Source organism: Zingiber officinale, chromosome 2A, assembly GCF_018446385.1.
Source record: "Zingiber officinale cultivar Zhangliang chromosome 2A, Zo_v1.1, whole genome shotgun sequence".
Lineage (NCBI taxonomy): Eukaryota > Viridiplantae > Streptophyta > Magnoliopsida > Zingiberales > Zingiberaceae > Zingiber > Zingiber officinale.
In genome coordinates, this window is record NC_055988.1 from 91,672,373 (window position 1) to 91,687,895 (window position 15,523).

General features: G+C 44.0%; 2 protein-coding genes across 3 annotated transcripts; one reads left to right on the forward strand and one right to left on the reverse strand.

Annotated features, from left to right (window-relative positions):
• The first annotated feature begins 3,353 nt into the window (after window positions 1-3,353).
• On the forward strand, window positions 3,354-5,843 carry LOC122041520 (phosphopantothenoylcysteine decarboxylase subunit VHS3-like). 2 transcript variants are annotated; one of them, XM_042601229.1, is made up of 3 exons: window positions 3,354-3,574; window positions 3,896-4,014; window positions 5,285-5,843. In XM_042601229.1, exons 2-3 carry the CDS (start codon window positions 3,904-3,906, stop codon window positions 5,699-5,701), a joined length of 528 nt encoding a protein of 175 aa, XP_042457163.1. In that variant the 5' UTR covers window positions 3,354-3,574; window positions 3,896-3,903; the 3' UTR covers window positions 5,702-5,843. The 2 variants fall into 2 exon arrangements, with proteins under 2 accessions (XP_042457163.1, XP_042457162.1); XM_042601228.1 differs by having other exon boundaries at window positions 3,355-3,574; window positions 3,828-4,014.
• Window positions 5,786-7,963, reverse strand: LOC122041518 (pentatricopeptide repeat-containing protein At4g18520, chloroplastic-like). Its single transcript, XM_042601227.1, has one exon. The coding sequence runs from the start codon at window positions 7,896-7,898 to the stop codon at window positions 6,054-6,056; it is 1,845 nt and encodes a 614-aa protein (XP_042457161.1). The 5' UTR covers window positions 7,899-7,963; the 3' UTR covers window positions 5,786-6,053.
• Between the last annotated feature and the right edge of the window lie 7,560 nt (window positions 7,964-15,523).

A 15,523-nucleotide genomic window follows, 5' to 3' on the forward strand; every position in this document is an offset into this window, starting at 1 on the left:
CACATGTGTAGCTCTTCTTATATAGGCCTAACTTAGCAAAGGCATACGAAACCAACAGAAAGCAAAAAAGTTTTGGAAAAAGTATTATATATATATATATATATATATATATATATATATATATATATATATATATATATATATATATATATTCTCTTGGAAAACAGCTAGCTTCTCGTATTCTTTGTTTTGTTGTCTGTTGGACTCGAGTTTAAGAGATTGGAATATCATTGTTGTTAGTAAATTGACATTTTCATTTTATCTCCTAGAATTTAAGTTTTTTTCACAATGCCTTTCGGTTTCGAATTCCTCAAATAGAGCATTGAAAAAGTGACTAAATTATGAGGGCAAAATATGAACTTTCGGTTTATGAAAGTTCAAAAGCCACTGGGCCAGTTGAATGTTTGATTCAGAAGCCTTGCCTTTTTCAATTCTTTTGAGGCAATTATATTTCTATATAAAAAAAATAACAAAACAAACAGAGGTTTTTATGGCAATGGCTTACGCAAGGAATATTTATGAAACCAACTGTTCAGCAATTAAAATGCCATTTTGTTTCACATATATAAATCTAGTTCAGTTGTGTGAGCCAGAAGTTTTAATTTGAGGTCATTCTCAGATCATAATAGAGAATACTGCTTATTTGCACGACCAATTCATGTACTTGAATCTTTTGCTTAGCTTGAAAACTTTCTTCTCTAGTGCCAATCATCATCTGAGCATTGAGTTCATCTACAGAATCTTTCTATGCATGTGGAGAAAGGAGAAATGTTAGTTTACAAGACGCTCATAAATATTCAAACGTAGTGTAATAAAGAGATTGGTCTAAGATTATTTGTTCCGCATGATTATAACTTCCAATATCACTTCACTGTGTGCAGGTTCTTTGCGTTTGTGCTCTTTACTCAGTCTTTGATATGCTCTCGATTAGACACACCATCACGAGATTCTCAAGGCCGAGGCCATTCACAAAGCTTTTGGTAGCATTTCTTAATGGTCTGAGAATAGAGTTTTGGGCCCCTTCCACCTTTTGCTTTTACTGTACTTCTTCTTTCAGTCCCTTCACAAACAAAGTCCAATAGTCCATATTCTTCATATTCCATCTACTTCACTCATTCATTCCTTCTTTCTCCTTATGCATGCAGACTTAGTTAGTCACAATGCAACACTTGGCTAAAGACTATAAGTGTCAAAACAAACAATCAAGGTTAAATTAGTCGGACCCTCCCTCTTCATTTTAGATTTTTTTTTAGGAGAGGCACAATGCTATCTCCAACTCCAATCATTGATCATGAAATAGATTTCACAAGAAGAATTTAAACTGTATTTATTTACATATTTATTTATCTATTTGCCATTAATATATGTATGCTAAGATTGCTTTACTTGCTTTCCCTAGGAAAGTGGATAATTTGAAGCAAAAGAGTGGAAGGCATGCCTTCCCTTTTGGCAAAGGAGGAAGGATGCATGTGATGTGCTGGCTGATGAGATGAGAGACAAGGTGGTAGGGAATGGCATAAGAATCAAGCTCGTCCGGGTTTAATACCCAGTAGGAACAAATTACACACAAACACACACACACAAAAGGTGGTAGGATTTGTTTGCTCAAATGCCACTTCAGGCCAATCAATGTATCAATGGAAGCATGATCATTGGTGACTCTGTGACAGGGTTAGTAGACAGAAAAATGGGTACGAATTAATAACATATATCCTTTGCCTCTTTGATGTCAATATTGTCCATAAAACCATGATCTCTTACAATGCAATGATCACAGGATTTGCTGAGAAGTGCCAATAATTAACCGGATAAGAGTATGAAGATGAAATTCAAGAATGTATACATCAAGAATTTTATTGATCCTGTCTAAAAGTGGAAAAGATAACTGACTGGGAAGGTGGCTCTGATGTTGACTGCTTGAAGACTTTGATTCAACAAAAAGTGGCTTCGTGCGTGTTAAAAGTTGGGTTAGTGATTGGCCAGGAAATAGGTTTCAACGTAGGTCCTCTGACACTCAAGTCAGTGATCAAGTCAAAAAATGAATAATAGGATGAACAGTAGCTATCAGTATGTAAAATTGCCTATAAATGAATATCTCTTTTATAGTATTATTGTTTGTTTATGCACAAATCTCAAAGCATTTTCATAAAGGACAAATCATAAAAATGTTTTAACATCTTTCCCAAAATAGACCCGCAATCTCTATGTTTAGCAAAGAGGAAGCTTCTAATGTACATAGCAGACACAAAACGTCAAAAAGGAATATGAGGTCGTTAGGTTTAGGAGTCCACCATATGCTTACATGTCAAGCCGATCGAGTTCATCCTATGACCCGATCGACAATCACTTATAAAGGCAAGCTGATTAAATTTATAGAGTGTTGTTAGAGATTCGTCCCTCACTCAGCCTAGCTGTTTAGCCATTGAGTTTGATCAGACCAGATGTTCCATTTGTCCAATTGGACCATAAGTCCGTTCGACTGGATGGCTCGCCGGAATAGTTGATCATGGTAGCTCGAGTGACAAAGAGTACTTTACTCTGGAGGGTACCAACTCGGTTTGGAACTCCAACCATGGTCCGACCGACCAAAGGGTCTGATCGGATGAACACTCGATTGAGACAATTGTATGCACTGTCCCAGAATGCTGACACTTCCTGACTTTGACTGTCATATCATATGACCTCCTTAATTTTGACCCGACTTAGGTGTCACTTCAATCGTCGTATCATTTATGTTAAATTACTTGTGAGGTGAGATTAGGTTTTGGAACTGGGAGAATCCATATATAAATCCTATATATGTGCATAGTGTACAAGAAGAAGAGGGATTTTCATTATTAGCAAATAGCAAGGCTGTGCTACAGCTCATGTTTTGACTGAAAACTAGGAGTAGAAGATACCAAAATGCTATTTCTCAATCTAAAATGCTCACTCAGCTCAGGCTCAGCTGTTGCTTCTTCTACATTTTTGGTCTTTAAATCACTTCCGTTCTTGCTCTACTTAATTTTTAATCATCTGGTGTAGGTTTTGACTGAAAACAATTTCTATTCCTCGCCGTTGGAGATCGATTGGCTGGAAGAAAGATCTTAAAAGTACTTATGCTTCATTATCTTGATGCTCTCGATCGAGGATTCTTGTGGAGGAAAAGTTCATTTAGGAATTATATTCTCTTCCTTTTATTCCTCTTTCTTCATTGAATTCAATGTGGCATAACACATATATAATAAAACTTAATAAATTGTTTTTTTATTTGTTGGACAAATTTGTCGTGAATGCATTAAAATGTTTTTTTAAAAAAAATAATTAGTTAATATTTATTTTCTGTAAGCATAAATGGCGAAATAAATAGAAAGAAGAGAGGAGGGGAGAGAATACGATTCCCCTGCGACCACGCCACTCCACTCAATTACTGGCCTTAATTGAGATTCCAATGGATATTAATCGCCTCCTTCCTTTCTCCCTTCCTCCCTCTCTCTCAACTAGTTCACTTGCAGCTCTCGCTGCTTTGAGTTCGTCGTCGATCGTCGAATCGCCGGGTCCGCGCGCGTTGCCTCTCCCGACTCCTTTTTGCAAGGTACACTTGCGTCTCCGCATCGATTTTTCGCTCTTTAATTCTACTGCCAGATCCTCTGTGATCGGATTCGGTTAAGGGTTTCGGTTTGTAGATCGACTGCTTCTACTGCCAGATCGTTTTCATTCAACACAGAGCATGAAAACGATCGGCTTATTTGGGATTTTCTTCAAAATCTTGTTTGCTAAAATAATCTAGTTGGGAAAAATAAAGAGTATAGAAGAAAATGGAAATTTCTTTCTTTGTTCTCGAATAGGGTTTCGAATTTCCATCACATCCGACGGCAGCTATTTTCCATTTGGCATTTCCGTCCATCACCGGCAGGCAGGATCATGGCCGTCCAAGCCCAGGCGGCCGCCGAAGCGGCGCTGCTCCGATCGCTGAATTGCAACAGCACAGTTCCGGTGGCGGAATTGCTCGCCGCAGCTCGATTTCTGCTCACGGTAAGAGTTGATTCCGTCATTTCACTTTTGAAAGGTTTTCTTGTCTCCCTCAATTACTGCTCTTTTGTGTCATTCCAGAAAATAAAAATACAAGATGCATCTTTGCAAGCTCGATGTTAATTTTAGGAAAAAATTTATTGCACCGACCTATAAGATTTATCTGTTCTTTAAATATATCTTACAATAACTACTAACATTTAACAGTGACTTAAATGGAATGATGAAAAATGGGGCAAATGCTTGTTCCAGTTTTCAAACTTGAGGGGCTTTTTGACGATCTTAGAACACTAAAAGCATTTTAGAAAGTAGATAAACCTTCTGGTAAAATGAAAGTTTCCTTTTAATCTTGTCAGGAACCGAACCAGTGCCCTTCCGTGCCTTTAGGACCCAGGAGTGTGGGCCTATGGGCATAACTGCTCACCAGAATTCTTTAAGATTGCTGATATGGACCACCATGGGGCTTTTTGATTCTTCTTACTCCTCCCTTCTGGAATTGCTAGCCATTGATCCGAAAATTTATTCAACTAGTCTGTTAGTCTGGTTTTGAAATAGGAAGTAGGAGCAGTTCACTGAAAAAAAAATTCTCACTTTCACCTCATTACACTCCCCAAATCAGACAGAAAATTACTGTTCATGTGTTTCCGTCCAATTTAGCTTCCAGTTTTTTTGATAAATTTATATTTACAAACACTTTTTAAAAATGTTTTTAAGCATCCAACCTTAGAAAATTAAAAGTTTCCTTCTTTCGTATCCTAGTACTATGTAGTCTTGCATTGATCAATATCTGACCCTGTGTTGGTCAGGTGGCAATGCTAGCTGGTCTCTTTTGTTATCTTCCCTCTTTGTTCACGAACATGGTATCCACTGATGTTTCTGAACTTTTGCTGAACAATCATTGTTTGGCTAAGGGACAAACATTAGTTATTCAACTTTTTTGCTATGAATTGTGGATGGAAAAAAGGGTGTCTTGATGTTCTGCTTTCTGTAGACAATTTCAATAGCTTTGTAAAATCATGTCAAATATACATTGGCATTTTAAGGATGTAGGTCTTGCGGATGGTTTATGCTGCATTCTAGTGGATGCACCTTGTTGAAATTCTGGATCATTTAATTTGTGTTTTCTTAGTGAAATTCAACTCGCTGCAAAACGTAGTGTTTGTGCAAAATGACGCAAGTTTAGGTTTGGAAACCTTTCTTGACTTTTTTGCATTCAACACTAATGTTGCTAAAGAAGACTAATACTTCTCAATTGAATGACTTTTGCATTCAGGACCTAGTCAATAAGATGCCTGAGGTCCAGCTTGGCAAGAAGAGTGAGTCCTTAGAAGAAGATGGAGACAGGGATAGCGATGGGGATGGCAAGGGAGACAAAGATGGAGATTCGGAGGGAGGAGGAGAGGAGCACTCGGAGGAAGACAATGTGGGCCGTGAAAACCCAAATGATGCGAACAGCAATGAAGCTGCAGGAGGAGATGAGGATGATGATGGAGGCAAACCAGATGGGGAAGATGAGAATGAAGGGGAAGAGCCTGAAGATCAGGATCCCAATGACAACAATGAACAAGATGATGACGATGACGACGATGATGATAGTGGTAATGCTGAGGATGAGGGGGAAGAGGAGGAAGAGGATGATGAAGAAGAGGTTGAAGACATAATTCAACCCCCAAAAAAGAGAAAGAAATGAATGATCAAGTTTGACATTTAGCTACTGTTATTCACCTTGCTTTGTTCAGCTGTTTTAAGTCATTAATCTTGGAGAATTATCATGTAATGGACCAGAACAAACTTTGATTTCTGAGAATATACAACCTCATTTTGCTTTCTCAGGTACAGAAGATCTCTAGATAAAGTTATTCCAAAAACAAATCTTATGATCAATGTGCTTGGGATAAAATCTTGGTGATGGCCAGTTAATAAAAAGTGACCATAAAAGGTTGAAATTTGATCCTGGCAGATCAGATGGTGAGAAGATTTGTTTGATTTCCAGTCACTTTTTATTTTTTGCCTTCATTCTCATATGATTCATTCAGGGAAACTCAAACTGAGAACATACAAGAATCAGCAGAGCCTTCTGATTCCCAATTGACATCACCGCACGCACCAAGAACCGTAGCATGAACATAGTCATCGACATGAAACCCTTCCTCTCGCATTTGGTACATAAACTTCAGCGCGTCTTGGCAGAGCCCATTCCTTGCATAACCGACGACCATCATTTTCCAAGAAACCAAATTGTGCTCCTCCATCATTTCAAACACTCGCAAAGCATCAGAAGTGCAACCGCATCTCATGTACATGTCGATTAATGCACCGTCAACAAACACATTTGAGAAAGCTACGTTCTTACTAACATGAGCATGGATCCATTTACCGCTATCGACTGCTTCTAATTTCGAGCATGCCTTTAAGGCTGAGGAATAAGTGAAGGGGTTTGGTTCCACACCTTCCGATAGCATGCCATTCAAAAATTTCAGCGCCTCTAAGCCATGACCAAGGTTAACAAGGCCTGAGATAATTGCTGTCCAGGAAACTACATCTTTTACTGGCATAGCCTCGAAAACTCTCACAGCATAAGCATAGTTACCACATTTCAAGTAGAACCAAATAAGTGTACTTCCTATTTGAATGTTTTCGCAGATGGAATTCTTTATTATCTGTGCATGAACTTCTTTTCCCATAGATGAAGATCCTACCCAACCACATGCACTGAGAATACTTACCGTAGTGAGATTGCTCGCAGATATACGACGCTGCTTCATACTTTGAAACAGGAGTATAGCTTCCTCTCCGAGACAGCAGTTAGCGTAACCAGATATCATAGAAGTCCAAGTGACTGTATTCCTATTTGGCATCAGATTGAACACAATTCGAGCATCCCAAACCTCGCCACACCGGGAATACATATTGATCAGAGAAGTTCCAACATGTACATCATTTTTGTACATTCCCTTGACAATGGCACAATGCAGTTGCTTCCCAAAACTCAGCGCCTTCAGTTCTCCACAAGCCGTCAGGATGCTGCAAACTGTGAACTCGTTCGGGGCAAAATCATCACCATGCATCTCCTGAAACATCAACAACGCTTTCTGCTCACGCCCACCTTGCACATGAGCAGTGATCAGGGTAGTCCAAGTGATGACATCCTTTCTCGGCATTCTATCGAACACTCTGTGTGCGCTCGTGATGTCACGGCACTCTGCATAAAAGTACACAAGCGTGCTATTGACTATCAGGTTCCCCCAATCCCCCTTCAAAACACAGGCATGAATCTGTCTCCCAAGCTCCAACTTCGATGAATTCCCGCAGGACTTCAACAAGCAAACGTAGGTCATGCTGTTTGCCTCTACATGGCTTTCGAGCATTTCAACGAACAGACGGATGACTTCATCGTCAAGGTTCATCCAGAGATGGGCATTAATAATGGCTGTCCAAGAGATAACATTTCTAGTGGGCATTGCGTTGAACACCTTGAGGGCGGAATCCAAATCGAAGAATCTTGCATAAGCACTGATGAGATTGTTTCCGACGAAGGTGAGCGAGGAGAGGGACCGCCGGAGGGCAGCCGCGTGGAGGCGCTCGACCTTCGCCGGACTCGAAGAGGAGACGAGGAAGGACGAGAGTGTTGCGGGATCGAACCAGTCGTGCGAGCCATCGTATGAATCACTTTCTGACGGAGGAACAGGAGTGAATATTAGAGATCCATCGGCGGCAGAAACAGGCGGGATTCCGGCGAGGAAGGTCGATGATTTGGGCGGTGCGCAGCGGCGGTTCCTCCGGAGAGAAGGTGCGAGCTCGGTCGGGAAGACAAATGGTTGAGGAGGGAGAAGGAAGGAATGGGGCTGGAGGGGAAGGAAGGCGACCGCCGGCAACGACAGCAGCATCGGCACCGGGATTCGTCGCAATGATTCGGCGGAGGGAAAAGACGCGAAAAGTAGTCATCTGGAAACAGATAAATAAATATAAAAATAAAACAAAATTCTAGCAATAGATATTTATATTTTTTATAATGTTTAATTTCTACCACTCAATCCTCTTCCAGTGACATACATTAATGAAACCCGCTGACTGCCATCTTTAATTAGACGGTTAACCACCCAAATCGACTCAAATTTTATGATGTTTAACCAAAAGTTATCCGAATCTAAAATACACCAATTCTAAATAATTATTCAAGATTTACTTAGTATAATTCATTTAAATATTATCAAACTCTCCATCCAAATTTATTTAAAATTGTTTAAAAGTTTTAAATTTAAACTTACTTGATTAATTATTAAATTTGATAACTATTAATTAATTTTTAAAATTTTTCTTTCTTTATTTAATAATTTAATAAAAAATTTATTCATGATGATGGTTCATAATATTGAAATAACAAAATATTATTCATAATATTATTATGGAAAAGTACATTGTCAATTTCAATGCCCCTAAATAGAGATAGATCATGATCCGGTGGTAAGACGAGGCCCGCTCTGTAGGAAGTCAAAGTGGTCAACAGGGCAGGCGGCCGATTGGGGCGAGCTACCTTCTCGAGCGGCGAGAAGAATAGCCGACCTGGCATATCGATAGTTCGGCCTAACGCCGAGTTTCTGATGCTCATAAGACAAAACAGGAAGAGATGAAGGCCGAGCAGACATCTCGCTCGGCTAACCAGGAACACGGCATCGACCCAACAGTTAAAGCTCCCTCGCTCGATAGGGCGGAGTCGAACATCAAATCATCGGCCGAGCGGACATCCGAGTCGGTCCAACCTTGGTGGCGCCGGGAGGGCGTTAGCCGAGCGGTCCCTTCTCTCGACCAAGGAAAGGTGCTAGCCGAGCAATTCCTCCGCTCGGCCCGGTAAAGGACAAGGGGAGCAGTTGGCGATATCTTCCTAGAAACCAGTGCCTCCGACAAGAGGCATGGCCAGCGGCATGGTCAGACAAAGAATCGTATAGGGGAAACTTCCACTGTCACGTCAGAGATATGCTCGTGCTATTAAGGTATGACGTCCGACACGTTTTTCTGACACATCCGTTCCAGGTATGCTTTGAGGAGTGTGCACGTCTCGGGGAGCGTGCGCGCACCTCTGGGGAGCCCTATATAAGGACCTCCAGACTTCGACGGAAGTATGCTCACTTTTTCACTGTAGCTACAGTCTCGTTTCCTCTTAGCTCTACTTTTTTCTGCCAGAGATCTTACTTGAACGTCGGAGGGTCATCGCCAGGGAACCCCTCCCCGGCTCGGCATTGTGCTTGCAGGTCCATGTTGGCGGAAGATCTTGTTGGAGCAATCTAGGTGCCCTAAGTTTTGATGTTTGGGCAAAGGTTTAAGTTAGGTTTATTGTTGTATTTGATATGCATTGTGAGTGTGCAGGATACAGGTACAACAAGGAAAGTCCAAGGGTGAGTCTTGGCGGTGTAAGTCCAAGCATGTAGTCTTGGCAACGTAAGTCCAAGTGTGATCTTGGCAAAGGAGGAAAGTCCAAGGATGAGTCTTGGCGGTGTAAGTCCAAGCATGTAGTCTTGGCAACGTAAGTCCAAGTGTGACTTGGCAATGGATGAAGTCCCGGAGGCGCGATCTCTTGGCAAAGGAAGACCCGACAACAATGACAAGGCCGATGGAAGCTCCAGAAGGCAAGATGTGAAGGATGGAGAGGCATCCGAGGGACGCAAGACTGATGGAGGAGGCTAGAAGGCTAGGTCTAGGTTGGTCGGGCGAGAACGAGTGTTGAGTGAATGTACTCAAGGCAAAATCCTAGAATTAGGGTTACTGTAGCGTTACTGTAGCAGCACTGTAGCGTTACTGTAGCAGTACTGTAGCAGTCGACTGGTGCACTATAGATAGTCGTTGAGAGAGCCGTTGGGCTGACACCAGTCGACTAGTGCAAGGACCAGTCAACTGGTAACGGGCAAATCAGCTTACTGATTTGTTCCAAGCTCTATAAGAAGGAGCTTGGGATGGCCGGCCAAGGTGACGAAATTAGACTTGGTTAAAGCCTAATTAGTAGTCACCAAACGTGCTCAAGGTTCTCTTGTGTCCAAGTGTTCTTGGTTGGTGTTGTGGTGAGGTTTCTCCACCCATAAGGAGGTTGAACTAGCCGGAGTTTGCCGGGGACTAATCCACCGACGGATTGAGGGATCGTCCACCTTACGGACACGCCGTGGAGTAGGAGCAAGTTATCTCTGAACCACGTAAACGCCTTGTGTTAGAGTTTGCGTTTGGTTTGTTGTCTTCTTCCTTATTGTTTTTTAGGTTAACTTTCGTATTTGTTAGTTTATTTTTGTATTCCGCTGTGCACTAACATTATAGGAAGTAAAACTTTGGGTGAGACGCTATTCACCCCCCTCTAGCGGACGTCAAGGTCCTAACAGATCTATGCTCGCAAAGTCTTCAACCAGTCAACGGGAGCGTCATGCCCCCAACGCCCATCGACTCAGCTCTCGAAGAGGATCAAATTGGCGTCGTCTGTGGGAACGCACCTGAATCCGAGTCTAGAAAATGGAAGAAGCTAGATGCCAACACACTGTGACGCTCTCTCAAGAGGAGCTAGATGCGCTCGTACAGGCACGAGCGACCAAGATCATAGAGCAGCAACAGAAGGCACTAGCCGAGCGGTTGGCGCAACAAACAACCTCAGCATCTGGAGGTCGAGCAGCGCACGAAGACCGGCCGGAACAGCTCTTCATATGGGGTCAAAACAAGGGTCTGACCGGTACGCAAGCAGAGGCACTGGCCGCCCCGATCCCATTCCATCAGGCCCTGTTCCAGACGCCCTCTGAGATCGCGCAAGCAAATCGAGACCGGTCTTCCTCAAATGAAGCTCCCGCTCGGGATGCAAGAAAGGGCAAAGCACCCCGAGCTGACCCATCCCTCGAGCGGGTCAACCGCTAATTCTCCGAAGCAATTTTGCAGGATCCTCTGCCAAGGCACTACGCACCCTTGGCGATCGGTGAGTACAACGGGTTGACCGATCCGGACGACCACCTCGACAAATTCGACAAGACTACAACCCTTCATCAATACACGGATGGAGTTAAGTGCCGAGTTTTCCTCACTACGTTGTCCGGCTCAGTACAATGTTGGTTTCGAAGGTTGTCGGACGGGTCGATTCAAAGTTTCAAAGACTTCAGGACAGCCTTCCTCTAACACTTCGCGAGTAGCAGGCACTATCAGAAGACCAGCGTTAGTCTGTTCTCTATAAAGCAAGGGCCGAGAGAGACTCTACGAGCCTATATTCAACGCTTTAACCAGGCGGCTATGGACATCCCCACGGTCTCGTCCGAAACTATGATGCATGCTTTCACCCAATAGCTCATCGACGGGGACTTCTTCTGCTCGCTCATCAGGAAGCCGCCGCTATTACGACCATATGCTGAAGAAGGACAACGAGTATATCAACGTAGAAGAAGCCCAGGCGGCCCGAAGGAAAGAAGCGCAATCAGAACCGTCTGTGCAGGCCGAATGAAGGCCGCCAAACAGCCACCAGCCTCCAAGAGGACCCCGAGCCGATGTAATACGACCACATCAGGAAGCAAGGTCACACGTCGTCCAACACGTGGCTCTGAATGGCCAAGGCCCAAGGGAAAGGTATGGACTTCTATGTTCTCTGCCTTCCATCAATCCGCAACCCACAACACCCGAGACTGTCGCGGAGTCCCTGCGGTTGCCCAGTCGACTCCCCGGAGTTATCGTCGTCGATCACCTTCCCCCGAACTATGATATAGGCTGCCGAGTGCCGGACGACGAGAGGAGATCAGGCGGTCACCTGAGCGACGAGAGGAGATCAGGCGGTCACCTGAGCGATGACATCATCATCAAGCAAGGAGTGATGACCGCACCCCAGCCTCACATGGGCAAGTCGGGCACTCCGCTCGAGAGGAGATCAGGCGGTCACCTGAGCGGTGGCATCATCATCAAGCAAGGAGTGACGACCACGCCCCAGCCTCACATGGGCAAGTCGGGCACTATGCTCTGGAGGAAGAAAACCGAAGCAACGCCGCTCGGGATGAAATTAATATCATAGCAGGTGGACCGACCAGCGGAGACTCCAACCGAGCCCGGAAGTCGTATGCTAAACGACTGAAGATCCATGCTGTAGGATACAACCAAGGGAGGGCGAACGAGTCCGAAATCAGCTTTGGTCCCAATAATCTCGATGGGATCGAAGTACCACACGACGACACCCTCATCATCCGTGCGGTAATTACCAACTACACTATTCATCGCATATTTATTGACACAGGGAGTTCGGTCACCATCATCTTCAAGAAGGCCTTCGACCAGCTCCAGATCGACCGGACCGAGTTGCTACCGATGACAACCCCTTTGTACGGGCTCACTGGCAACAAGGTCCAACCGATCGGTTAGACAAGGTTGGCCATATCACTCAAAGAGAAGCCGCTCCAAAGGACCAGGACCACCACCTTTATCGGCATAGACGCCCCCATCAACCTATAACGTCATCCTAGGCTTGTTGTCCCTCAACGAATTCCGGGCGGTAGTCTCGACCTATTGCCAGAAGATCAGGTTCCCCATAGAGGACGGGGTCGGAGAAATCAAAGGAGACCAGCTGGCTGCTTGGCATTGCTACGTCGAGATGGTGAAGGCGGAGGCTAAGTCCTCTCGGAAAGCTCCCCAACACAAGGTAAACGCCATAACCGAAAAATCTCCTACTCTAGTTTATGAAGAGAAAGAAGAGGTGCAGATATACCCTAGCCGCGAACCCTAGTAAGGTAAAGACACTGCAAGATATGCCGCCACCAAGGAATTTGAAGGAAACTCAGTGCCTCACCGGTTGGATAACAGCGAGGAACAACCAGTGTACTTCCTGAGTCATATCTTAAAAGATGCTTAATCCCGCTACGCTGGTCTCGAAAAACTTACCTTTGTGCTGGTGCTCACCGCTCGGAGGTTTCGACCATACTTCCTCGCACATACAATCATAGTAATGACAAACAACCGTCGAGTCCTCCTCAATCAGAAGCATCCGAGCGGCTGATCAAATATACAATGGAGCTTAGTGAGTTCGACATACAGTATCAGCCCCGAACGGCCATCAAGACACAATCCTTGGTGGACTTTGTCACTGAGGTACAGAATCTCGAGCCAGAAGCCACTTGGAGGATATATGTGGACGGATCGTCAACTAGGCAAGGGAGCGGAGTCGGTGTACTACTGATCTCCCCTCAGGAAGAATGGATGCATCTGTCCGTTCGGCTAGAATATCGGGCAACTAATAACGAGGCTGAATACGAGGCGCTCATGGCAGGCCTGCAAGCTGCTCGGCATGTCAGAGTGATCAAGGTCTTAATTCAGTCGGATTCCCAGTTAGCCGCTGAGCAACTCACTAGAACATTTGAAATAAGCAACACCCGACTCAAGCTCTACGCCGAAGCCTTTGAAAGGTTAAAAGCCAACTTTCGGGAGGTGGTTATTCAGAAGATACCCCGAGCGGAAAATCTAGTGGCAGACGAGTTGGCTAAGCTAGCCAGCTCCATATTGCCTATTGTTATATCGTAGCCGATCGAACAGGTATCTCTGGTGGCACATGTTGATCGGATGGAAGGACTTGCCCTCCCAAACGACCGAAGGGCGGCGCTGATAGAGTTCTTGCGATCGGGAATTACACCGTCCGATCGGGTGGAAGCCCACCTGTTGAGAAGAAGAGCAGGAAGATTCATGCTGATTGAGGATCAACTATATAAGAAAGCATTCTCCCGGCCCCTACTCAAGTGCGTCAAACCAAAAGACATCGAGTACATTCTACAAGAGGTGCATCAAGGAACTTGCGGAGGACACCCGGGCGGTCGGTCGTTGGCCAGGAAGATGCTGCTGACCGGATATTTCTTGGCAACCCTGCAGGCGGATGTTTCTCGGACAGTGTCCACCTGCCTACCCTGGATATAGTGAGGCATGGATATAGTGGGGCCCTTCCCGATGGCGATCAGCCAACGAAAGTTCTTGCTCGTCGCGGTAGAATACTTCTCCAAATGGGTCGAGGCCGAGCCGCTCGCAAGAATAACTTAGCAGATGATTCAAAAATTCATCTAGCAGCACATCATATGCCAGTTCGGAATTCCGCGTCGGCTCGTCTCCGACAATGGGAGACAGTTCGCCAGGTAACATCTTAGAGAATGGTGCGAAGGCTACGGGATTCAGCAGGCCTTCACTTCCGTAGCGTATCCCTAAAGCAACGAACAAGCTGAAGTCGCCAATCGGGAGATTCTACGAATTCTTCGAGTTCGGCTCGACCACGTCGGAGGCAGTTGGGCAGATGAGCTTCCGGGCGTGCTATGGGCAATCCGTACGACCCCAAAGGAGGGGACGGGAATGACACAGTTTCACTTAGATGGCGTTTGGTTTTTTCTTAGGAATCAGAATGTGAATGAGTATTATAGTATAGTGGAATGAGAATGAATATGAGCTTGGGTATCATTCTTAAAAATAATGTTTGATTAGTTGAATCTTTTCAATCGGAATGAATCTAAATTTTCTTTTTTGCCCTTAGAGGAAAATAAGAGAAAAAATTATATGGAAGAAAAAGTTGAATGTGAGAGAAACATATAATGAGAGAAAATGATGAGAGAGAAAGTGTGATGGAAAAAATGAAAAGAGAGAACGTGTGATGAGAGAAAATGAGGAGAGAGAACGTGATAGAAGAGATTGAAAAGAGAAAAAGTATGATGAAAGAGAAAGTGTGCTGAGAGACAAAGAGTGATAAGAAAAAATGAAGAAAGAGAAAGTGTGAAGAAAGAAAATGAGAAATTGAGGAGAGAAAGTATGATGAGAGAGAAAGTGTAATGGGAAAAAATAAAGAGAGGGAAAGTGTGATGAGAGAAAATGAGGAGAGAGAGTGTGATGGAAGAGAATAAAGAGAGAGCAAGTGTGATGAGAGAAAATATGGAGATAGAGTATGGTAATAGAGATTACGGAGAGAGAAACTATGATGAGAGAGAAAATATGATGAAAAAATAAGGAGAGAATGAAGTATCACGCCCCAGAGGAGTCCCTGTCCGAAGAAATTTCGGCAGCACCTCCCCTGTACGGCGGACAATATGAAACATTACTACATATAAAATATACATCAGCCACACTCGGCTGGAAAAAAATATAAACAACAGAACACGCAGTTTAATATACTCAGCCTACCCGGCTGGACAAAATGAAATAACACAACCACCATCTATAACCATCAGCCTAAACGGTTGGAACAAAATAGAAACACACACAGCGGAAGACAAAATGATAAATACTCAGCCTACACGGCTGGATGTAAACGCAGCGGAAATCACAAAAAGAAAACAAATGTATGACCGACAAAGTCACTAACTAAATTACCTGCAACCACCAGACGGGACTCCAAAATCCATATCGAAGCATACAATACCAAGTTCACAAAACCAAAACATAAATAGCGTAAGCAACCAAAACCAGAAAAAAAGAAACTATCCTCGAGTGTGTCGTGGGACTGGCAGCTGGGACTCTCCAAGCATCCATGACTCATCTACCTGTTACCTGGCGA